General features: G+C 37.6%; 1 protein-coding gene and 1 long non-coding RNA gene across 2 annotated transcripts; both read left to right on the top strand.

The window, feature by feature from the left end:
- Positions 1-3,987: 3,987 nt before the first annotated feature.
- Positions 3,988-4,383, top strand: LOC147550804 (uncharacterized). The gene has a single exon (XM_086668501.1). The coding sequence runs from the start codon at positions 3,988-3,990 to the stop codon at positions 4,381-4,383; it is 396 nt and encodes a 131-aa protein (XP_086524627.1).
- Positions 4,384-17,718: 13,335 nt separating this feature from the next.
- Positions 17,719-19,042, top strand: LOC147550803 (uncharacterized). The gene is made up of 2 exons (XR_015238345.1): positions 17,719-18,035; positions 18,734-19,042. It is a non-coding gene; the product is annotated as an uncharacterized LOC147550803 (long non-coding RNA).
- The last annotated feature ends 7,865 nt before the right edge of the window (positions 19,043-26,907 follow it).

The following is a 26,907-nucleotide window of genomic DNA, read 5'->3' as shown; positions in this document are numbered from 1 at the left end:
TCGTGCTTAATGGAAATATTCCAGAGTCACCGCCGACCGATTTGATTAACTGGCGAGAGGGAAGAACGACCGGGGATTAGGGTTTTCTATAGAGATTAGCTCTGTTTGAAACATAACGGGTTGACTCACAGGTTAAAGTCCCGAGTCAAATGTTTGGGTCAAACCCGAGAGAGAAACCCGGGCTGGAAATATTAAGAGAGCGCCTAAAGGTGACTCATGCGGGCCTGAGATGACCATCAGGCCCAAATGGTGTCTAGAAGCGCCGAATTAAAGCTGGGAGAGAAGAAAAACTGAAACCTAAAAGTGATTTTAGGTTTGATTAGGTTTTATGGTCGTCTATGAACTAAAAAATGGTACAAAATCAAAAAGGAACTAAAGCTTGCTTTAGGTCTGATTAGCTATGGTGGTCAGATTTAGTCGAAAATCGAACAAAAAATATTATTCGAGAGAAAAAAACAATAATGATGAGAAAAAAACTGACCTTTGAGTGCGGATAAGAGGTTTATAGTGAAGATAAGAATTCCAAATAATATTGAAGAAACGAGATGAATTCCTTATGCTCGTGATACCATGTAAAAATAATAAATCCGGCACAAAATAGTATTGAATCAAAGGTGATCTCATTGATAGTAATGAGTAAGTATTTATATGTTTGTACAATTAAGGAGAAAACTTTACATGATTAGAAATACAGAAAAGTGAAATATATTACAAAGATGCTAGATTGGAAGGAAACTAAATAGTGAAACAATATTCTTCGTATATTGTAGTTGATTGATGGAAGAAGGAAGATATTTTTCCTTTATTCTTGATATTACTTCAATAGTTAAAGTGTTAAACACACCCTAATTAATAGGAAATTTAAGAGACAAAGTCATAACATTTAAACTTAATTAACTAAAGCTTAAAAGACATCTTAATAAAAGAACAAAAATCAAATTAAATACATATTCTTATAATTTAGTTCCTTCTTTCGTCTAATTTCTCTTCAAACTTCAATCTCACATTTCTATTTCATTATTTACAAGGATCTATTATACAATTACATAGGGGTAAGTTTTTTTGTTAATTTAGTTTTTTTTATGTTTAAATTCTTATTGCTACTTCTAGTAAGTCAAAATCTTTATGTTGATTAGAACATAATTTTGTTATTATCTCATTACATTGTTATACTCCAAGAAACTATTTATGAGGCTCCGAAAAAATAAAGAAAAAGAAATTAGATCGAGATTTGGTTAAATCACAAGCGGGAGATATATATATGGATAAATTCGTGAAGAAAAAGAATCGGAGAGTAAGAAAAAGAATCGGAAACTAATAACCCAAATGAAGTGTTGGTTGATGATGAGAATGGGATTGATGATGATACAACGATTGATCACGACAATGAGAAATTAGATGATGAACAAAAGTTGGTAAATGAAGAAATTAATTAAATTGAGAAAAATTTGTTGAGAAAGAAAAAATCGTAGATATCGAAAACCCATCAAATTGCGATGAGATTGACCAAACATGTAAAGATCTTATAGTAGAGAGAGGTCCTCAAGGATGTATGGATGTCGATTTTCCTAATGATGATGATGGTAGACATTTTTCTCATAAACATTACATTTGGTATTTATCAAATGGTGAAAAGATTGATCGAAAGTGGTTAATTTATTCTAGGACTTTGAATAAGGTCTGGTGCAGAATTCCTCTTCTTCTGTTTGACAGGTCTGCTTCCTTCTTTAATATTTAACCTGTGAGTGATGATGGCGGGGTCTATCCCCGGGACCTCGTCGGTTCTAAAGGCGAAGACGTGCCCGTATGCTCTCAAAACAGAGCACAGTTCGTCATTTTCGACCTCGGTTAACGTACTCCCCACGTAAATGATTTCACTAGGGGTCGTCTCTGATTTGCACCGGTACCATGATATCTACTATTTTCTCCACTTCTTCCTCTTCGGGTTGTTTGACCTCGACCATAACCTCTTCTGAGGAAGGGCATTCGGCCTTGGTCTCTTTGGCATTGTTATTGTCTGAAGTCATGGTTGCCCATAGGGCTAAAGGAAATGGTTAGTTTGAGATTTAAGAGAGAATAACCCGAAGTGATGATATTGCTGGAGAGATACCCTCTTCTAGCACCAAATGCTGATGTAAAAAAATGGCTTTCTATTAGATCAACATGAAACCGGCACTTGGTGCATGACAGTGTCCGTTATGATAGAATATTCTGTTAAGTTGACTGAGATTCTTTTGCTCCGGCTCTTTGCGCCTTTCTCCTTGCTCCGGCTCCTTGCTCATGATTCCTGGGGGGAAATCTGCAAAGGATTCGAAAACCACTCCGACGCTCAAGACAGTCAGGTTTCTCTTTGCAGTAAAAGATTAAATATTGATTAAACCTTTTGAGGGTGAGTATGGGAACTCTGTGTAAGGGGTGATCTTACTGGTTGACAGATCGGGTTAAAACTTGTCTTGTGGAAGACGATGGGGGGGGGGGGGCTTTTATAGGCTGAAGTAGACCGACTGTGATTAGACAGTGTAGATGAGGCGACTGTGATCCATCTGTAGGGAACTTTCCCACTGTAACGGTCACATTCATGGGAATTATTAATTAGTTTGTAACGGTCACATTCATGGGAATGAAACCGTTTTGTAACGACCACATTCATGGGATGGAAACGATTGCAATTAACTCGCTATTTAGTATAGCGGTTACAATAGATTAATTGCTAGGTATTAATCTCTGTGATTAATTGTAGCTATGAGAAATCCTATATATATTTCTCATTTGTGTTCTTGAAAGACACACAAAAAACTACACAAACACAACACACTAACAAGCTCATTCAGAATACTCTGGTATTACATGGTTTAACCATCGATAGACAATGATTTAAGGGGTGGATATTTCGATTGCTCTAGTAGTGATTCGGACACATTCATTGTAGCAAGTCGACAACGATCGTGGGCAGATTAGAGGCAATTGGACGATCAACCACTTTCGCACAAAGGTATGAATTAACCTATTACGACCAACATTGGTATTAGAGCCGAAAATGTTCGCTCCTGTCTCTTGTTCGTCGATAATTGAGTTTCCGATTACAATTTCATTTTATTTTAAAGAAATTGAAATCGGAAATCACTTGAAATGTGAATGTAAATTTATGATTAAATCTGGCTGGTAGTGTCATTAGCCAAAAACTAATATGATTTAATTGCGACTCAAAGAAAAACATGATTCATAGAGTTCATTATCAACTCTGTCTCTCTTAGTTCCATCCCAGATACATGAATGAAAAAGGTATTAAATTAAGGGTCTATACTGTTAGGACCTATTATTGTGTATGGACACATTTGTTTTTTGGTTGACATCAAATAATTCAATTTAGGTAACCAAATTAAATTTTGGCTACTGGGATTAGGTTACTATAGGCAACATTTTTTTTTAAAGAGTAACCAAACCCAAATAATAACAAACGACCAAGATCTATGTGATCCGTTGTAACATGTTTCCGAACTTGTTTTGGATTCAAAAGGGTGTTATTATTTTAAATAAGCTAATACATGTGTGTATTTCGTGGTTACATATGCATATGTTGCCTAATTAATCATGACAAAGCTATGAGAGTATATGCATGTGTGATGTATATAACTTATAAATTAAGTTTTTACGAATATGTTTTGTGAAATCAAAGGGCCCATAGATGTGTTCTGTGAAATAATTAAATTATGAAATTTCTAGTTTATATCATGAATGATGATAATGCATGAGCTTAGCGAAATTTCGAGTGATTGATATAAATGATGAAAACTCGATAATTTAGTTAGAAACGAAAATTGTGCCTAATGTCCATTACATTGTGTATACTTGTAGATGACAACTAAGAGTATGATTGGAGACTTATCCACAAATGAAAAACTAGATGGTACTAACTCTGACATCTAGCATAGGAAGATTCAATATCTTCTTAATGAACGTGAGGTCTTAGACAACTTATCCATTGTTATGGTTGAACCTAAGGATACCGAAAGTGATCGGTATAAGCAAGAATTAACAGCATACCAAGAATGGTCCAAAAAGGATCGTTCGACGCGCTATACTATGTTGTACTGCATGCACAATGATCTGATTGGGGAATTTGAGAATTGTCTCACGACTAAGGACATGTGGGATAAGCTTAAGGTCAAGTTCGGTCAAACATCTTCTACCAGGCTTCGTGCCTTGACTTTGAAATGGATGAGATACACTATGGATACAAGTCATAGTGTGGCTGAACATCTTCGAATCATGAGTGTTATGATTCGTGACCTGAAAGTTGTTGGGCGAGAAGTTGACGATGAGGAGCAGGTTCTCAATGTGATTCGTTCACTTCCTGATGAACCTATTAGCTGGGCTATTTAAACTCCTCATGGCTCATAGTGACCATGTCAAGACATTTTCCGAGAAGTCTAGACACCTTGAGATGGAGGTTGAGCGTCAGAAGGCAATTGCGCCTTCACATGTTGCTTTTGTAGCTCATGGGCGTGAGTCAAAAAAATCGAAACATCGATCTAAGCGACCTAAGAAGGCTCGCTCTTCTCAAAACCATGGACCTGAAAGCGGTGTGGCTAAGCAACCAAAGGCAAAAGGTCGTAAAGAGGTTAAAATTGCAATTGTGAAGTGCTTCAACTGTGGAAATAAGGGTCATTTCGCTCGAGACTGCTCAGAGCCGAAAAAGTACCTTACCATATTGTTACTCATGAAACTTATGTTTGTTCCCACGCATTAGTTGCTAATCACCTTCCTAATTGGATTGTAGATACGGGAGCTAGCAAGCATGTAGCTCATGATGGAGTTGGGTTTGTGGAATACCACCGTGTGCCCGTGGGTTCACAGACTGTTATGTTGGGCAACGGAACCAAAGAAGATGTTCTTGGTGTTGGTACATACAAGCTCAAGTTACGAGGAGGCAAAACATTGCTTCTTCATGATACTCTTTACGCACCTGGGGTGCAATGTTGCTTAGTTTCTGTTTTTTCTTTGTTAAAACTTAATTTTTCCTTTTATTTTCAACTTAACATTTTGGATATTATGTATCATGGTCATTTGTTCGGCCGTGGGTGCATGAAAGACAATTTCTTTGTACTTGATTTGGATTATGATTCTAATAATAATTCTATGCTTGCGGTACTAAAACAGTCGATCCTCACTTGATCTCAAAAAATATTCTTCTTCCTCTTTAGGAATCTTCTTCAATCCTCCTTGATTTTAAAATATCCATTTGAATTTAGGTAAGCTCTTGATCAGATATATCTCAAATCTTTAAGTATACTCTGTTGTGAAAATATGATCTTCAGTCAATCTCCTTTCTCTCTGTTTATTCTTTCCTTCCATCTCTTTAAAAACCACAACCATATGAGAACAAATAGAGATGAGAAAAAGATAAATGATATCCTCATAATCTTTCATCCCAAAGTCACTTCTTCCCTTCAATCTCTCTATCAAAATTCCATTAGAAAATATACAGCTGTCCCTTAAGTATCATCACTCAAATCCCTTCTATATCATAGAGCAACTCATCTCTTTCTAACTTGATTTCTCTTTCTATTGTTAGAGAGTTACCAAAATATCTCTGTATGTTCTTCTAGCCGAGAGGTCTTTCTCTCTGTAGAAATTATCTTCTTCTCTCCTTCAATCTCTGATTTTATTCTCAAGATATCCTCTTCCAAACTCTCTCTCTATCCAACTTTGTTTTAGAGAATTAAGTCTCTATCTATCTCCACTGGTAATGGAAACAAGAGAAAGGGAATAAAATATTCCCATAAATTGGGATCCAATCTTGTACCGATTAGCTGGCTATTGTAGACCAATAAGGTGCATCTCGAGCACTCTAAGTAACCTGCAATGTGCTTCAGATTGGTCAACACGTGTAGAGAGCTTCTGCGGCTGTCCGATTATCTGAAGTGCGGATCTGGACGTTGGACGGACTCGGGAGTACGCGAGAAAGTTACGTTGCGATGCACCGAAGCTGCATCCCGATTTCTGTAACGCGCGGCCTAATAAGATCCCACGTGATTCTCTTTGCCTCACGGATCTCCGCCACGTGTCTTTGGATGCTCCATGTTGACTTCTAGTCAACTTGCTTTGACCTGCCCTAGTTTGCTCACCCAGACTCCGGTTTAACTTCCGTTTTCGATCACGAGTTCGTCTTGAACTCTAGTTTCATCCGAATATCAATATTTGCCAAAATTTCCAGACCACCATTACCACCAAATGACCTAAATGCCCCTAATGTGTCTTTCTCCCGATTTTATCTATTTTTCGCGCTCAACTCCTTAGAAGACACCTGGACAAGAGAAACAAGCAATTCATCAGAGTAACTGCTCAAACTGGACTAACTAGCCCGAGTTAAGAGATTCAGATGGGACATTTTTATGCCTCATCACTTCTTCTATGGAAATACCGGCAGTCCTTACTCGACATGTAAATCACCTCTTTATACATGTAAAACTGGAAACTAAATCTCAAGAGTAAAGAATCCAAATTTAAAATCCAAATGATTCACTTAAAATTTGACGCAAAGACATATGTTAAAAAATAAATTCTTCCTATCAGTTAAAAAATCTTAACGAAAGCTAAAAAGCGTTGTTTGATGAGTCTGCTTGGTATTGGTCCATGCCTATCTATAAGTTCCTAAAAAGATCAACCCTAATGGAAAATTTTCACCCCTATTCAAAATTCAAACGTACCCCTCCGTCAGACGTGAAATAAAGATAACAGTGAAGACAAATCAGGAGAGTAAGATTGAAAAGTAATCGTTAAAGGATAGACTTAACATTTGTTGTAAGATCACATATCAAAATCATAAATACTTGCAATCAGTAATTGTGTCGCTTGTTAAATTGATTATAATATATATCTATTTGTTAAAATTAGAAACTATTAGAAATAGAAATCTTTCACTTTTAGAAAAATCATAAGATAAGACGTAATCTTTTTTTTATTTCCAAATTGAAAAATATTAGAATCGGTACAATCAGCGGAAAAAGCAAAGAATTCCCAGTTGAAAGTGGAAAATCTATCATTAATTCCAATGTCACCTTTGAAAAAGATATGGTATTAAATGCACCTTGAAATCTCACCTCTAGGATTTCCTAAAGAATCCTGGCATTCCAAACTATTAAGATTTTGATCAACCAATGCTTGTCATTGTGTCACTATATAATTCAACCTTTGGCACAACCCAAATAACACCAACACAGAGAGAGAAAGCAGGAGAAATTAATCTGGGAGAGAGAGAGAAAACCCTAATTTCCATCATCTCATCATGTCATCCTCGACAATGGCTTCCGGTTTAAATGGACCAAGACCTGCTGAACCTCTGATGAAGTTAATTGTAAAGTTTATAAGAGGGGTAGCACTAGAACGTTACAAACCTGGTTCTCCCATGGAGCAGGCAGAACGTGAAGTTCGTTATAGCCGAGAAGAAGCAATGATCAAAAGAAGATTGAGAATGGCAACTGAGGCTGAAAGACCTCAAATTCGAAGATTGAAACAAATTTTCGCTGTATATTTCGCTCGGAAAAAGTCAATGAAAGTGGAAATGGTGGAATCGGTTGAAGAAGAGGAATGTTGTATTTGTCTTGGAAACATGAAACATGAACATCATGTAAGAGCTTTGAAGTGTTCTCACAAATTCCATTTTTCTTGCATAACTAAGTGGATGGCTCGAAACCCTACTTGTCCTCTATGTAGGTTCGATGTTCGTGACCCTAGATTCGTTAACAAGCGAAGAAGATTGGACAATAATGCTTGATTGGTTATGATCATGTGTATTTGAATTCAGGGTCCACCAGACTTTTGGTACACATGATTCTATTTGAGATTTCGAAAACGTGCTTAAGGGCACGTGTTAAGTTATTAGTATTTTGTTTTTCGTTTAGTAGTACATTCTTGTTAGAATAAAAAGTGTGTATGTTACAGCACTAATGGTACACCTATTGTTGGGATAATATTAGACTGATAGTTGGGCATAGAGGGTGAGGATTACTGGGAGAAATGAATTGAATTTCTGTCCTCTAAATCTGTACCCTTCGTACGTAACTGTAGGTCTAAATTATATCGACAGTCGGCAATACTATCAGTTTTCTTGATGTTTTGTTGCGAAGGGGATATGTATTCACCTTATGTTTGTGTTTTAATTGAAGTTTGTTGTGTTTTCTTAATGAATGTCTTGGGTGTTATGTTTTTTTTTTTTTTTTTTTGTTGAACTATTCTTTCATTAATAAGAATAAACGTTATTACAATATTTATCAACTAAAATACAAGGAACATTATGCCACATTTTACTTCTATTTTTCTTTCTCGCCCATTTTGCTAGCTTGTCTGCATTCAAGTTGAGATCTCTTCTGGTGTATTTGAATTGCACTATATCAAATTCTCTTCTGCTTTCTCGAATTCTTTGGATATGAATCAACGATTGCCAGTTGACAGAGTGTCTTTTATCATGGATATTCTTGATGAGATTTAAGTTGTCACTTTCTATGATTATTGACTTGTGATTTTGTTCTTTCGCCCAACGTAGACCTTCTAAGATTGCTATTGCTTCACATTCTTCACTATTTCTTGCCCTCAATGTTTTCACTTGAGCTGCTATGAATTTTGCATCTGCATCATGTGCAATCAAGCTAATTCCCGAATTTGATAGTACATTAGTGAAAGATGCATCAACATTAATTTTAATGAAAGGTATTGTTGGCGGTTGCCATTTCTCAGGAGATTTTTTATTGATTGTCGCCAGTTTTTTGTTGGTTTTTGGAAATGCCTTAATCATTCTAATGATGTTATCAAGATCATTTATTTCGTGCTGGAAGCAGTGGTCACATCTAACTTTCCATAAAATCCAAAGGATGCTAGCAAAATGAATATCTTCATTAGTATAATAAGTTCGGTTATTCTCTTGCCACGAGAAGATCCATTCCGAAATCGAAATAATATTTTCAGATATAATATTAAAATTAAACCACACGTTTCTAGCTATAGCACAGTGTAATAGTGCGTGTTCAATTGTTTCAGTATGCATACAATTTGGGCAAGTGAAGTTATTTCCAATGTATTTTCCTATTCTGTCTCTCATCGGGAGAGCTTTTGTACAGATTTTCCAGATGAAAATCTTTATTCTAGGAATAGTAGGAAGGTTCCAGATGAAATTCCAGTTCTGCGAGTTAGCTGAGGGGGTGATATTAATAGTGCTAATGTGATGGTACATCGATTTGACTGAAAAGTTACCTGATTTTGTGAGCTTCCATTTGAGTTGATCTTTACCTTCGCTGTTCACCGGGATAGCTTTGATCAAATTTTGCGTCGTGATATCAAAGTTGGCGTTGAGAATCTCATTGTTCCAGTTGTTGTTAGTAATGAGTTGGGCCACTTTGTTCAAATTGGATTGATTGTTGTTTTGCACTGGTTCGTTAATCTCGGGGATCCAGTTATCGTCCCAGATGTTGATATCTTCACCAGAGTGCACCTCCCAAGTGGTCAGGTCATCGATGAGATTGTAGTGTTTTCTAATCGTCTTCCAACTCCAAGAGTGATGGGGTTTAGCTGGGCCAGGTTTATCCGAATGGGGAAAATATTTCGCTTTAAGAAATTTAACCCATACAGCTTCTGGCTCAGTTTTAAGCCTCCACGCAAGCTTGGAGAGCAGAGCGGTGTTGTCCAACTCAGGCAAGTGGATACCTAGGCCTCCAAGATTCTTCGGAAGACAGATATATGACCATGCTTTGGTGCATATACCTTTCGATTACCCCACCAAAAAGTCCTTTGAATGGACCTGATGCGTTTGCTAATTCCTTTTGGAATAGCAAAACACTGCATCTGGTATCGGGGTACGGCCGCAGCGACGGTCGAGATGACCACCGTGCGACCAGCTTGAGAGAGAAATGAGTGATTCCATTTATTGAGCTTATTCTTGATTTGATCTAGAATATCTTTAAAGACCTTGGTCTTTTGAGCTCCAATAAAAAGTTGAGCACCCAAGTATTTCTCGGAGGTGGAAGCATATTTGACTTTTAGGGTCCTCATGATTAGGCGTTTGAATTTCGGGTGAGAGTTCCTAGAGTAGAAGATATTGGATTTGGTGTAGTTAATCATCTGGCCCGAGGTCTCACAGAATTCGTTATGGGTGTTCTTGAGATTATGAATGTTATCGATCGTGTTCCGGCCGAATATAATGCAGTCGTCAGCGAAAAGAAGATGAGAAATATCAAGGTCAGAGTTGTTAGTAGGGAAACCCAAGAATCTATTGTGACTATTAGTCGACATCAACTTACGACTAAGGCCTTCCATGGCCAAAGTAAAGAGGAAAGGGGAGAGCGGATCGCCTTTTCTGATAGAAATAAATTACTAAAGTTTTAATAGTAATTAAACTGACTTCAAAACTTCGTTTGGATTTGGTGTAGTTAATCATTTGGCCCGACGTCTCACAGAAATCTGTGAGGATATTCTTGAGATTATGAATATTCTCTATAGAGTTCCGACCGAAAATAATGCAATCGTCCGTGAAGAGGAGATGAGAGATCTCAAGGTCATCACTGTTAGTAGGGAATCCTTGGAAGTTGTTATGAGTATTTGTCGACATAAGCTTACGACTAAGGCCCTCCATAACAATAGTAAAGAGGAAGGGGGAGAGCGGGTCACCTTGCCTAATACCTATGGAAGGATAGGAAGTGTTGCCTGGACGACCATTAACCAGAACCGACATCGAAGAAGTAGCAATACACGTATAAATCATCTTGATCCAATGTTCATCGTAGCCTAGCATCCTAATGATATCAACTAGAAACTTCCATTCAATTTTGTCAAAAGCCTTGGACATATCTAACTTAAGCCCGAAGTATCCCACAACTCCTTTCATCTTCTTAAAAGAGTGGATTATTTCTTGGCTCATAATGATGTTATCTGTGATCTGTCTGCCGGGGACATACGCCGCTTGAAAAGGAGACATAATAGGGTTCAAAGTGAGTTTAAATTTATCGGCTAATAATTTGGTGATGATTTTATAAGTAGTGTTGAGAAGGCTGATGGGACGGTAGTCCGCCGGGGTTTGGGGAATAGGGGTTTTAGGGATGAGACAAATGTGGGTATGGTTAATTTCGGGGGGCAGATATGCAGTCTTGAAAAAATTCTGGACTAGCTCATAGATGTCTTTATTAATAGTATCCCAGTTAGATTGGAAGAAAAAAGGTGGGTAGCCGTCTGGACCTGGAGTTGCTTCCTTTTTAAGATTCTGAATAGCTTGATCTATTTCTTCCTTCGTGGGAATAGTTAGCAGATTTAAATTTTGCTCATACATGATACTGATGTTGAAAAGGTTGAGCGTGTTAGGGTCTTCCTTGGGATTGATAGTAGTGTTGATGTTACTGAGGTGATCAGTGATGATGTTTTGGATGTCTTTGTGATCTTCCTGTCAGCCACCATTCTTGTCTTTGATTGCATTAATATTGTTATTTCTGTCGCATTGTATGGCTTGTGAGTGAAAATTGGGTGTTTTTGTCTCCCAGCTCGAGGAAAATGTTCCTCGACTTCTCTTTCCAAAGACTTTCCTGTTGGGTGTAGAGCTCCTCAAGGTGAAGATTTAATTTGTTGTATTCTTCTTTAGTCGCACTTTCCTGTAGTTATTGGTTGATCAGAGTGATATTTTTTTCAATATTACCAAAAACATTTTTGTTCCATTGGGTGAGCTTGCGGCTGAGCTTCTTGAGATGTTGCTGAATATTCTGAGGGTTTGAAGTATCTTTAAGGATATTCCAATTAGTGGCAATAAAACTGTGGCAATTTGGATGGGTCATCCAAGTCCTAATAAACTTGATCTATTTCTTCCTTCGTGGGAATAGTTAGCAGATTTAAATTTTGCTCATACATGATACTGATGTTGAAAAGGTTGAGCGTGTTAGGGTCTTCCTTGGGATTGATAGTAGTGTTGATGTTACTGAGGTGATCAGTGATGATGTTTTGGATGTCTTTGTGATCTTCCTGTCAGCCACCATTCTTGTCTTTGATTGCATTAATATTGTTATTTCTGTCGCGTTGTATGGCTTGTGAGTGAAAATATTTGGTGTTTTTGTCTCCCAGCTCGAGGAAATTGTTCCTCGACTTCTCTTTCCAAAGACTTTCCTGTTGGGTGTAGAGCTCCTCAAGGTGAAGATTTAATTTGTTGTATTCTTCTTTAGTCGCACTTTCCTGTAGTTTTTGGTTGATTAGAGTGATATTCTTTTCAATATTACCAAAAACATTTTTGTTCCATTGGGTGAGCTTGCGGCTGAGCTTCTTGAGATCTTGCTGAATATTCTGAGGGTTTGAAGTATCTTTAAGGCTATTCCAATTAGTGGCAATAAAACTGTGGCAATTTGGATGGGTCATCCAAGTCCTAATAAACTTGAAGGGTTTAGGACTAGACTGTTGGAGCTTTTTGTTGTCTAGGAGAATAGGCGAATGATCTGATCCCACTGCATCAAGATGAATAACTCCTGATGATTAAAAATGTTGGAGCCACTGAAGATTTGCTAACCCTCTATCCAGTCTTTCGTGAATAAGGTTTTCACCAAACTGCTTGTTATTCCATGTGTAAGGTTTGCCTAGGAAACCTATATCCAGTAACCCACTGTTGTTAATGATGTCTAAAATTTTAGGTCTGTGAGAGTTGGAATATGTAGAGCCTCCACTTTTTTCTAGAGGGTCCAGGATACAATTCATGTCACCTATAACTATCCAAGGGTTATCGTTCTCCGGCTGGAGCTGATTGAGGGTTTTCCAAGGTTTGAGCTTGTTTTTGTGGTAAGGCGAACCGTAGAAACCAGTGATAAAGATGGGGTTAGTCGAGTTCGCATTATTCATCTCCACGTGGATGATATTGTTATCAGAATATTTGATGTTGATATCCAAATGATGCTTCCAATACAACGCTAATCCTCCAGCTTTGTTGATAGGCTCAACAAAATGGCTAGCATAAGTTCTAATAATAGGAATGTTTTTGTTCATGTTGCTCGATTTGTTTTTAATCTCCGATAGAAAGATTATATCCGGATGATTATTCGTAATAAGATTGAGAATATGCTTCTTCGTGAGAAAGAACGACGCTCCTCTCACGTTCCAACTTAAAATAGTGGGGTTAGTCACATAGGGGTTACTATTATTCATGGTGGGAAAGATGAGGATCAGTCCCGGGCTCAACAGGAAGAAAGGACCAATACAAACAACCAAATCTAAAGGCACTCACTATACTACTACTAAGAACAACCGCTATCCTATAAGTGCAGAGAAACTAAAAAAACAAAATTAACTTAAAAGCACAAGAAACAGAAGTAAGATAAGTACCCCTAATAACTAAAAGAAGAACTTCCTGTCAAAGATAACTAATAACTACTAGGAGAAAAGACACCAAAAATAATCAAAAGAAAGGAAGAGCTTAAGCATACCAAACGACCATAAAGATCGGTCATGTTTATACCTCAGGCATAAAGATCGGTCATGTTGGACATGATTAGCATTTGCCTGAACCATCTCGAATATTGGGAGTATGATGAGATGTCGACATCCGAATTCAGATGAGATAATCTGAACCACAACTAAAGAACATCCTAAAGAGCTTGGGAAGTAATTAAGATGAGTTCATAGTACAATGTGGAAAAGAAAAGTTGACAATGTCGTACATTTCAAACTTCCAGACATGGAAGGAAAGTAGGCTGAAAATGTTTCGAGCTGGGAACTGTTGCAAACTCTACAAACAAAAGAATAGAATTAAAAGCTTTGAAAGTTTTAAAACTAGTAAAATGATACTAGAAATTATTTAAGAAAATTGAAGGAAGCGACGTTCGATTAACTGATAATAAGCAAAGGTTAATTTACTCGGATTAGATCCGTTGTTAACTAAACTGTCACCTAAGACAAAGTATGAATGAAAGGTCTAACGCAAAAGGTGCATTCTGGGAATAACCTTGACTAAATTGAGTAAGTAAAGAATTTTATGGAGGAGACTCAAATTTACAAACTCTTGTTATCGGAAATAATAGTTATTTATTTTGTCGTCTAAATTTGGTATAGCATTTAAACGACAGTTTGTTGATAATAAAATTTTCCAAATAGTTTTGTCAGATACGTGATCTGATGAATGACCCCAATTTAGTGAACTTAGAGTTATTTCATTATCCTAGTTCAGATCATTGCATGGACAACAATAACTTACAAAGACTAGTACGTGAGATCGACATAATAGCGTTGTTTCCTGGGCAATAGGGTATTTAAGTCGACTATGTGGGTTTATAATTGGGAATATACACTAGATAACCCACAACCGGACTAAATTGAGAAAGTAAAGAATTTTATAGAGGAGATTCAAATTTACAAACTCTTGTTATCGGAAATAATAGTTATTTATTTTGTCGTCTAAATTTGGTATAGCATTTAGACGACAGTTTGTTGATAATAAAGTTTTCCAAATAGTTTTGTCAGATACGTGATCTGAGGAATGACCCTTATTTAGTGAACTTGGAGTTATTTCATTATCCTAGTCCTGGTCATTGCATGGACAACAATAACTTACAAAGACTAGCACGTGAGATCGACATAATAGCGTTGTTTCCTGGGCTACAGAAATAGGGTATTCAAGTCGACTATGTGGGTATATAATTGGGAATATACACTAGATTAGGGGTGTTCGTTGGTTCGGTATCCAGTATTTTGGTGTCATCCGTTACCAAACCACTCATGATTTGGTTAGTGCTTTTCCAAAGCGTTACCAAACCACTCAGGGTTTGGTTCGTTTACTAACCAAACCATCATAAGCGGTTTGGATACCACTGGATACCAAACCATCCATAAAAATTGTGTTCTCTATGATAATCGGCAAATCGAATTACTTTCTTCATACATTAACATATAAAATAAAGACAACACTCCTTAAAAACCTGGGGAAACAATTAAATTAACATACTATATCGAAAAACATTTGAAACATTAAAGACATGTGCAGGCCACCGACCGAAATATTTTGTAGTAGCTAGTAACATTATATTGTAGTAGTGTTGTTGTTTTGTATGGGTAGAACTTGATGAAACATATGTATTTGTATGAAATTATAGAGATATGATAGATACATTTTAGAAGAAATAATGTATATATATATATATTAATTTAACTTGACTCGTTCGGTTTGGTTTTAATGGTTCATAAAAATTACATCCACTGACCGAACCAAGCTAGGTGGTTTTTAGAATCTACAACCGTACCAAACCACTCGGTGTTTGGTTTGGTTTAAAAACCGACTGGACCGGTTTGGATCGGTTTGGTTTGATTGGTTCGGTCTATTTGTGCACACCCCTACACTAGATAACCCACAACCAGAGTACATCAAAGTGATAAAATTCAAACACCTCTTATTGACAAGATTGGAGGGATTCCTCAAAACATGAGTGCTTCACTCATCTTACGTAAAGAATGTCTGACTTTAGTTCCGTTAAACGCCGCGTCGTAAAAGGAGGTTATAAAGGCGGATATTAGGTCAATAATGATTAGACATGTAGACATGAAGCTGAGTGGGAGTACAAGAATGAATTATTTTTATCCTATTAAGTTAGGAAAAGTATCTCAGGGCCACTTGATGAGTAGCAACTGAAAATCCGTGGTTACGCTCAATTAGATTAAGTTATTAATCATTTGGATTGGCAGTGGTACTCAGAATCAAGAAAGTCTGGAAGATATGATGTATCAAATTGGATAGAAATTTACACAGGAATTGAGCATTCCACTTGTTCTAAGTACAAGTGGAGGACTGAAGGAGATGTCCTTCCACCAAAGATGCAATGCGAGCAATATGTCGGATCGGGCAACTTATGAAGAAGAACATCAAGTCCTGACGATTTAGGGGTCGTAGTGTTTAGCAAGAAACCAATTACGATCGTCAAATCACGAGGTAATTCGCGGCTAACTTCGTCCGAATCCTACATCGAGTTACACAAAAAAAGTTTCGATATGATCAGGAGATATGACTAGAGGGATGAGACATATAAATATGGTTAAGACCCATAAATTTGTCCAAATGGCCTAAAAAAGGCAAAGATAGTACGAAGGGCCGAAACAAAGGGGTTTTAAGCTGGGAACTTAAAGGGCATTTAAGGCCCATTAGTGGGGCCGACCAAGCATTGCCGACCATATTAATAGGGTCGGCCAGATTTGCTTTCTTAGGGCGTACTCTGGCCGGCCACATTAGAGAAATAGAAACTAGTTTCTATTTCTACAAAATCCTAAACCTCCTTCTATTTTGGTCTTTTAGGAAACCTAATTCGGGTTGGACTCTAACTTTGGGATTCTATATAAGGACCTCATTAGAAGAGAATTAGGTGTGGAGAATTTTTAAAGAGATTTCTAACTCTACAAAATCAAGTAAAGAAAAAAAGAGAGAATTAGTCCCAACTATCTATCTAGTCAAAAGAAGAAGGTGTTACCATTGGAGTTCAAGCTAAACTCAAAGGTGGGAGATCAAGTTGATTACTCGACGTCTCAAGTAGAGGAGCTACAATCGGAGCCCTTGGTCTTCTTATTCAACCGTCTTATTGGTTCTATTGGAATTAGCGATTAAGGTAATCTCTAACTACTTAGTTCATATTTAGCTTATGCATGAGATCCTTGGAATACTAGTGTTAGACATTAGATGTCTGAGATTCCACTTAGAACATTAGGAGACACCATAACCCAACATTTAGATCTTCTGAAAAAAAAGCGGTTACTCTATCCCTAACATATGTATGTTATGTCAGTGTGCATAAGAAGATGCAGATCAGTTGCTCCTGAACAGCTCAGTTTGTAGAAAGATATGAGAATAATTTTTTCTCCCAAACGATTTTCAGTTTTAGGAGCAAACCAAATCAGATGGAGGTATAAGTTAGACACAAGAAAGGGATACTTCGGAACTTCTATTCCTTTTGCTATATGGTCGGCGTTGCGGAAGGAGCGAAACTCAAAGACATTTAAAGATAGTTTCAATTCGGTTGAGCAAATAATTGTAGAGGTCAAGACACTAATTTATTCATGGGCTTTGCCAACTAGAATTTTCATAGGGTGCCTCTCCAAGTCTTCTTGTTTTTTCGGGTCGATGTTGTCTAATATTTAAATTTCGACATTTTAAGTGTTGTCTCAGCACAATAATCAATATGTTACCTCTTTGTAAAAAAAAAGTACAAATCAAACAAAACAAATATCTCAATCTGCTACTGAATTTGATAATCCAAACATAATAGCTGGTCACAACCTAACCAACCAAATAAAAGCTATATAGTTCATTCAAATCTTACCACAGGATATTTAAAGACAAAAGCTAAAACCAAAGAACACAAAAAGTTCCAAACTCCTGCTCCATGCTCCCATGTAACTTTGAATCTACAAAAACACTACCAGAATAAATTATTTGCATATGGGAAACTCATATTAATTAAAATGTTAGCAAGAAAGTTCAATTGATTTTTTCCTTCGGTAGGGACTCTTTAACTTGAATCCCACCGTTATCCTTATCAAAAATGATGCTATGCCCGGCTGAATCCCGGCCGGAATCCCGGCCGGGTGAGTTGGCGCTCCAGCCGGGCATAACTGCTGACATGGAACAGTGGGCTATGGGTTTTGAATAGAATTCCTGATTTAGTCCCTCTATTTTTCGTTGTTTTGAGATAAGGCCACTTACAAAAACTCAAAATCTAAGCCCACTTTCTTTCATCAGAAACCATTCGACCAAAAGCTAGGGCAAAACTTTTACCCGAGTTCTTCGTTCCAGCCATTCATGCTCGAATTTGGGAGGAATTTCAACTCCATTTGTAGAGGAAAGCTAGACAGGGTTCTTCCAACAGAAGCTAGGGTTCTTCGTTCCAAACATCATCTCGGATTTGTAGAGAAATTTCAACCCGATCTTTTGGCCGCAAATCATCAACCAACGACTTCAGCTAGGGTTCTTCTGTTCCAAAAGCACTGCACTTTTCTCTATCATCATATAGAGTTCAGCTAGGGCACCAACGAAAAGGATTTTTGGGAAGGTTTTATCTCTCTCTCGCTCTATATAATTGTTACCTCTTTTCTAGTTTCTGTCTCTCTCTTTTGTTAGAAAATTTTGTTGTCATACTTCATTTATTTACTTATGTTAGATTAGTGATTATGTTAGGTTAGATACTTAGATTACTGGTTTTCATGTTTGAATAGAAAACTGTTGATTTTTGTTTCAAACTTTACTTAAGCTCAAAGTTTTTCCTGTTTAGCCTTATTCACATTAAACACTAGTTTTACATATTGAGTTAGCTTAAGTACAATTTGACAAGGTAAGGAGGATTTAATGGAGTACACTATAAGTTGGTAGTTAGTTTTTCTTTTCCATTATAACAGCTTGAAATTTTTCTAGCATATGTGCAATAAAGAATCTAACCATTTAAGATGATCGATATATCATACATGGTAATTAGAAAATATTTTGACTTGTTGAGTATTGTATTCAGAAGGAAGAGATTTCAGATTTTGTTTCGTCTATAAGGTGTTTGATTGAACTAAATGTTCGATAATCTCGTAGCAGTAAACAGTACAAGTTAAGGCTGAGAGCCTGAGAGTTCCTAGAATAGGTTTTATAATGTCTGAATTTGTAGAATATTGTATTAATCTCGGTCGACTTTTAGTTTTTCGTTTATATCATTCTTAGCTTACTTAAGATATATCCTCACTTCTTAATATGTGAATATGCTATCAGGATCAAGCTCCCATCAGTAGCAAAGAAGATTGTCCCAAGTGGGTGCAGAGTCATGGTTGGTCAAGTTGCTGGTGGTGGTAGGACTGAGAAACTGCTGGCCTAAGATTCGTGGTGTTGCTAATGTTGGTAGAAACGAGTTATTAATGTTTAAACGAACATGAGTTGAGACGAACGTGAGTTTAGACGAAAATGAGTTTAGACGAATCATGATTAAATTCCTATGAAATGCAGTTCGTCTATTAGTTTTTTTGTGTATATAATCTTTCACACTGTTTGAGTATTTTTATATCCAATCTTGCTTTGGTTTAATCCCATGCATTTGGTTATTCTCTTTGTTCTTGTAATTGAAAATATTCATGCTCTAATTAAAACAGTCCTTATGGTCTTTGTTCCAAAAGTATGGCAGAAATTGGAAGAGGAAAATGTAAAGTTTTTCAGGGCATTGTATGCAAGGTTAAAACGCACTAAACAGATAGTCTTGCATCTAATCTTCATGTTACTCCATGAATGTCAGTAAAGAAATTCAAAGAAAGTGCCGTAACTATGAACACAAAATCAAGAAAATCGCAACAATTGGTTGTAAAAGAATTATCATAAGAAACCATCAAAATAAAAGTTGGATCACTGTAAGATATCTTACGACATTAACTACATTCATAATCAAATTAATACGAAAGAACAAACTATTGTTCAAACTAGGGGATCTTATCACATTTTGAAGCAAACGAACATTAAAAACATTAAGAAACTAAATCTTGTCGACCACTTCACATTTATAAGCAAACCAGCATCATCCCTCTCTCAAGTTGCCATCATTTTCATCCCTTTTAGTCTCTCAAGTTGCCATCGTCGTGGAACCGATTGAAAGGAGCTACAAATCAAAGAAGAAGCTCCCCTGATTTGTGTTATTAAAATAGTATTAAAAATCGAATTAGAAAAGGAAAATATCAATGAGCAATAAACAGTAAACAAAATAAATGACTTATCTTTTTGCAGTGCTGAAATCAAGTGTTAATCGAACCAACCAGAAAGAATGAACCTGCAATAAACTGTAGTAAAGTAAAGGTGGAATAGAGGCACAAGTTGGACTCGCTTTCCTGAAGACTTTAAACGCCCCTGCTACCGTAGAATTAGGTATTGCTTTGCAGTCTGCGAACGTAGTCCCCTAGGATTCAACTATTCCTTATCAAAATTGAAGAAGCAAACTTCGATTTTGATCTACTGATCTTGACAGAATTTGAAACAGAGAAAGAAAACAGAGAACTGTTGGAGAGAGAGAGATAGAAGACGAAATACTTTTTCTGTGTCTTTCCTTCTGGGAGTTTATCCCTATTTATAGAGTACGAATTTAGATCATAAGACTTGGGTAGTTTTGATCCAACGGTGGAGAAAAAATAGCCAGTAGAGGAAGAATAGGACTGAGAAACTAAAGGAAGTGGACTCTTTCCACTAGCCAGTAGTGGAAGAACAAGTCAGTAGTGGACTCTTTCCACTAGCCAGTAAGGGAGGAAAAAGTCAGAGAAAAAATTAGGGCATTTCTCTAGTAGACCAAGACCGAGATCGAGACCGAGACCTAGACCGAGACCGAGACCTAGACCGAGACCGAGACCGAGACCGAGTCCGAGTCCGGGTCCGGGTCCGGGTCCGGGTCCGGGTCCGGGTCCGGGTCCGGGTCCGGGTCCTGGTTCCGGGTTCCGGGTTCCGGGTCGGGTCGGGTCGGTGACCCGACCCGCGAGGGTGTGAATGGTATAAATTAAAGTGTGCCTAAGGTGAGGGTGCCTCTAAAAAGTGATGGGTCTCTCCTCCGGAGAGCACTATTGTAACCCCAAGGGCCACACCCCTTTACACCCAACTTTATCCTTATAAACACAAGTTTGTTTTTCTCTTGGAGAGATGTGGGACTAAAGTAATTTGTGTTGTGAAAGTCTCTTTAGCTCAATAGAAGTAGTTTTTAGATTTTATTCAAATCCTACTACTAACAATCCCCCACATGAATAAAATTAGAAGAGCTGATTGGAAGAGAAGAGTGCGAGGCTTTGTGTATCAGCGAAGGTGTCGTTTATGACTTGAACCTTTGCTTTGTGATGGTTAGTTGGGACTACCAGTCGTTCAGTGAACATAATATTCTTGAACTGAACTTCTGTTATGTAGACTCGGTCAAAAAACCTCACACACAAGTCCTCTGATTTCTGTCAAGATCATTCGGTTGTGCTCGTTATCGGCCATGAGCATATCCTAGTATTCATGAGCGCTCTAGAGAATAGCCCAATTCTCATAGGAAGCGGCCCCACTTCCACACTCATATAGGTGAGTCCATCAAGGGTGTCCTGTTCCACCCCACTTGGTATACCCAAGCTATAGATCTCATCCCCCACATTGAACAGGTACACTCGCTTTGTCATAGGGATGGGTAGGAGATTTCTCCCTTGAGTGTTTACAAGCTCTCATCTACAACTTAGTTGGCCCATTGAACCAAGGTCATGGGATCTCCAATTCCAAGGTTGGGTATCCGTCATAGATGATTTACTCTGATATGGGCTTTAGCCCCATCCCCCTCGACGTTAAATTTACAACATCTCTTGATAATCCTTTCGTCAAAGGATCTGCCAAGTTTTCCTTAGATCTCACAAAATCTATGGAAATTACTCCATTAGCCAACAATTGCTTAATCGAGTTATGCCTGCGGCGAATATGTCTAGACTTTCCGTTGTAGATGTTGTTTTTAGCTTTAGCTATTGCAGCTGTGGAGTCACAGTGAATCAGAATTGAAGGCATTGGTTTAGGCCAAATTGGAATATCATCCAAGAAGCTTCGTATCCATTCAGCTTCTTCAGCGGCTTTATCAAGTGCGATGAATTCTGATTCCATAGTTGACCTTGCTATGCAGGTTTGCTTGGATGATTTCCAAGCAACTGCAGCCCCTCCTAAGGTAAAAACAAACCCACTCGTGGATTTGGATTCTTCAGAGTCTGAAATCCAGTTTGCATCTGTGTATCCTTCTAGAACCGCAGGATACCGTGAATAATGTAAACTGTGTGATAATGTGTATTTAAGGTATCTGAGTACCTTAATTAGTGCATCCCAGTGGGACTGTCCAGGATTACATGTGTACTTGCTCAGTCTGCTTACCGCGTAAGCAATGTCTGGTCTGGTGCAGTTCATTATGTACATAAGACTTCCTATCACCCTAGAGTACTCTAGTTGGGATACTGCCTCACCCTTGTTCTTCTTTAAGACTAAGGAATGGTCAAAGGGTACTCTTGCAGGTGAGGAGTCAAATTGATTAAACTTCCTTAGTACAGACTCGATATAGTGTGTTTGACTCAAGATAATCCCTTCAGGTTTTCTTATTACTTTTATCCCTAGAATTACATCTGCTTGTCCTAGGTCTTTCATTTCAAAGTTTTTAATCAGAAGTTCCTTAGTTTGGTTTATTATCTCTAAGGAAGTGCCTAGGATTAACATGTCATCTACATATAGACATATAACCACATAACACCCATTTACACATTTAGTGTACACACATTTATCTGACTCATTAATCTTGAACCCATTCTCCAATACTATTTGATCAAATTTTTCATGCCATTGTTTCGGTGCTTGTTTAAGACCATATAGGGATTTAATGAGTTTGCAGACTTTGTTCTCTAGCCCCTTGACCTCAAACCCCTCTGGTTGGTCCATGTATATTTCTTCTTCTAATTCACCATTTAGAAAGGCATTTTTTACATCCATTTGATGTATCTCTAGGTTGTAAATTGCTGCGATTGCTATTAGAATTCTAATCGAAGTGATCCTAGTGACAGGAGAATAGGTGTCAAAAAAGTCACGTCCTTCTTTCTGTCTGAACCCTTTGGCTACTAACCTAGCTTTGTATTTTTCTACAGTGCCATCTGGTTTTCGTTTCCTCTTAAAGATCCATTTACTTCCTATGGTTTTAGAACCTGGAGGTAAATCAACGAGTTTCCAAGTGTTGTTTTGTATTATGGAGTCCATCTCACTTACTACCGCTTCTTTCCAGAATGGTGCATCTGGAGAAGACATTGCCTGACTGTATGTTTGGGGTTCATCTTCAGTCAGGTAAGTGAGGAAGTCAGGACCGAAACTGTGTTCTGTCCTAGCTCTCTTACTCCTTCTAGGTTCATCATCTGAGAGTTGAGTATCTGAGCTAGTGGAAGGTCGACTAGACTCAGGATCTTTCCTTTTAAGAGTCTCACTCTTTCTAGGGAAAGTGTTTTCAAAGAACTCAGCATCTCTTGATTCTAGAATCGTGTTTGAGTTTATGCTGTCGACGGAAGAGTTTATCACTAGAAAGCGATAGGCACTACTGTTCTGTGCATACCCTATGAATACACAATCAATAGTTTTAGGTCCTATCTTAGATCTTTTAGGTAAAGGTATTGCAACCTTTGCCAGACACCCCCACACTTTTAAGTGTTTAAAGCTAGGCTTTCTACCCTTCCATAGTTCATATGGAGTTTTATCTTGTGTTTTAGAGGGTACTCTGTTAAGTACATAACAGGCAGACAGAATAGCCTCTCCCCACAAGTTAAAAGGTAACCCTGAGCTTACTAGCATAGAGTTCATCATTTCTTTTAGTGTTCTGTTTTTCCTTTCTGCTACCCCATTGGATTGAGGTGAGTAAGGAGCAGTTGTTTGATGTATTATGCCGTGATTCCTACAGAATTGAGTGAAGAGATCTCCTACGTATTCTCCCCCTCTATCTGATCTAAGGATTTTTATCTTTTTATTTAGTTGATTTTCTACTTCTAGTTTGTAGGTTTTAAAACTTTCTAAGGCTTCATCTTTGCTATTTAGAAGGTAGATGTTACAAAATCTAGAGTGATCGTCAATGAAAGTTATGTAGAAGCGTTTGCCTCCTCTCGAAGGAGTTGCTTTTAGGTCTCCTAGATCAGAGTGAATTAATTCTAGCGGTTCATTAGTAGTTCTTTCTACGATTTTAAAAGGTTTCTTTTTAAGTTTTGTCTCTACACAAATTTCACATTTGTCTTCTTTTTGTTGTTTATTTGTAGGAATGTATCCTTGTTTCCTAAGTCGTTCTAAAGTGGAGACACCAAGGTGTCCTAACCTACCATGCCAAACATCTGAATTACTAGTAGGATTATGCACAATCGAGTAAGCAGAAGAAAATTCTTTATTTAATTCAGAATCAGAAACAACATTTAACTTAAATAGACTCTCAGTACAATACCCTTTCCCCACATAGACCCCCCCTTTGGACAGAATGACCTCGTCACTTTCAATCATAATTTTAAACCCTTTCTTGTTTAGTACCGAAACAGAGATTAAGTTTTTCCTAATTTCAGGAACGTGAAGCACATCATTCAAAGTCATAGTTTTTCCAGAAGTCATATTTAGAACAATCTTCCCTTTTCCTACAATTGTGGATGAAGAGTTGTTACCCATGTACAGTTGTTCTCCTGTTTTTACTGGGTTATATGATGAAAATTGTGACCTTTCTGAACAGATGTGTTTGGTGGCTCCTGTATCAAACCACCAATCTTTAGTATTCGTCACTAAGTTGGTTTCAGTTACCATTGCACAAAAGTTCTCTGTTTCGACTACGTGAGCAAGATTGGGTCTGGGATGTTTGGTCGGGGGGTTAGGGTTAGGGTTTGCTTTCCTGTGTCTGCAGTCCTTGGCTAGGTGACCAGACTTACCACATACATAACAAGGTTTAGAATTACCATGGTTAGGCTTAGAACCAGCCCTTTTGAATTTAGAATTACCTTTCTTCCGCTGGTTAGAAGGTTTGTAATTGGTAAGCTTTTTCTTCTTTACCTCTTCCACAATGTGAGCTTTGGATACAAGTGAAGCAGCCACCTCATTTTTCTCCTGTTTCAAATGTTCTTCTTCAACCCTGATTTGAAGAATCAAGTATTGCATGTCAATGTCCTTCCTTTTGTGTCTGAGTTTCTTCTTGTACTCATTCCAGCTGGGTGGTAGCTTTTCGATAACTGCAGCAACCTGGAAAGCCTCATCTATAACCATTCCCTCAGTTTTGATTTCATTCAGAATGAGCCTTAGTTCCTGAAATTGGGTTACTACAGATTTTTCGTCTTCCATTTTGTAATCCAGAAATCGTCTTACTACGAACTTCTTAATACCTGCATCTTCAGATATGTATTTCTCTTGTAGAGAGTCCCATAACTCTTTGGCAGTCTTAGTATGGCAGTAAATATCATATAAGATGTTATCTAAGCAGTTCAGAATATAATTTCTGCATAGATAGTCAGCCTTATTCCAGGCCTCTACTGCTCCAGATCTACCAGGTTCATTTTCCCCCACAACAGTGGTAGCTGGTTCGGTTAAAACATAGTTTATATTCAAAGTGGTTAGAAAAAATAACATTTTTTGTTGCCATCTTTTGAAATTTTGACCATCGAATTTCTCTGGTTTTTCATTGCTCATCTTAAATTCCATTTTCAGTAAAACAGTGAATTGTTTTGGTCGATTTTGAAAAGGGAATGTTTTAAAGTCTTCAGATTGTTATTAAAATAGTATTAAAAATCGAATTAGAAAAGGAAAATATCAATGAGCAATAAACAGTAAACAAAATAAATGACTTATCTTTTTGCAGTGCTGAAATCAAGTGTTAATCGAACCAACCAGAAAGAATGAACCTGCAATAAACTGTAGTAAAGTAAAGGTGGAATAGAGGCACAAGTTGGACTCGCTTTCCTGAAGACTTTAAACGCCCCTGCTACCGTAGAATTAGGTATTGCTTTGCAGTCTGCGAACGTAGTCCCCTAGGATTAAACTATTCCTTATCAAAATTGAAGAAGCAAACTTCGATTTTGATCTACTGATCTTGACAGAATTCGAAACAGAGAAAGAAAACAGAGAACTGTTGGAGAGAGAGAGATAGAAGACGAAATACTTTTTCTGTGTCTTTCCTTCTGGGAGTTTATCCCTATTTATAGAGTACGAATTTAGATCATAAGACTTGGGTAGTTTTGATCCAACGGTGGAGAAAAAATAGCCAGTAGAGGAAGAATAGGACTGAGAAACTAAAGGAAGTGGACTCTTTCCACTAGCCAGTAGTGGAAGAACAAGTCAGTAGTGGACTCTTTCCACTAGCCAGTAAGGGAGGAAAAAGTCAGAGAAAAAATTAGGGCATTTCTCTAGTAGACCGAGACCGAGTCCGAGTCCGGGTCCGGGTCCGGTTCCGGGTTCCGGGTTCCGGGTCGGGTCGGTGACCCGACCCGCGAGGGTGTGAATGGTATAAATTAAAGTGTGCCTAAGGTGAGGGTGCCTCTAAAAAGTGATGGGTCTCTCCTCCGGAGAGCACTATTGTAACCCCAAGGGCCACACCCCTTTACACCCAACTTTATCCTTATAAACACAAGTTTGTTTTTCTCTTGGAGAGATGTGGGACTAAAGTAATTTGTGTTGTGAAAGTCTCTTTAGCTCAATAGAAGTAGTTTTTAGATTTTATTCAAATCCTACTACTAACAATTTGAACCACAAAAACTGATTTTCAGAACACTAAACATCAGAAAATACCAAATTTTCAGCCTGTTAGTGATGATGCATATTTTTTTTTTTTTAATTTAAATTGAAGGATTTAGTTTAGTAACAATACCCTATACTTTTTTTAATTTCACAAATTTTCAGAACACTTCAAACATATAATTAGGGCAATTTCTCCCAAATTCATCACATTAAACATCTAATCTTTGAACCTTACTCACCTGTAAACAATGAAGCTCTAGTTGGTGACGATTTCCGGCCAAACCTTCCCAAAAACCGAGCTTCAAAACCCCCAAACCGAGCTTCAAACAGAAAGAGGTAAGAGAGAACCCTAGCTTTTGGTCGATATGAAAACCAAAAAAACCCTTACCTCGATCTGATTTGAACCACAAAAACTGATTTGAAAACCACGAAATCCCTCTAGTTGATGTTTGGAACGAAAAACCCTAGATTTTGGTCGAGAGATGTGTTCTGACCAAACTTTGAAGCAAAAATGGAGTTCAAATATTGTTGTTGATGTTTGAAGGTATGGAACGAAGAACCCTATCTAGCTTTCCTCTACAAATCGAGTTGAAATTCCTGAGCATGAATGGCTGGAACGAAGAACTCGGGTAAAAGTTTTGCCCTAGCTTTTGGTCGAATGGTTTCTGATGAAAGAAAGTGGGCTAGATTTTGAGCTT

This window comes from Eschscholzia californica, unplaced genomic scaffold (genome assembly GCF_041429995.1).
Source record: "Eschscholzia californica isolate CP2 unplaced genomic scaffold, dmEscCali1.0.p SCAF_3, whole genome shotgun sequence".
Lineage (NCBI taxonomy): Eukaryota > Viridiplantae > Streptophyta > Magnoliopsida > Ranunculales > Papaveraceae > Eschscholzia > Eschscholzia californica.
This window is presented reverse-complemented; position numbering and strand designations above follow the sequence as displayed.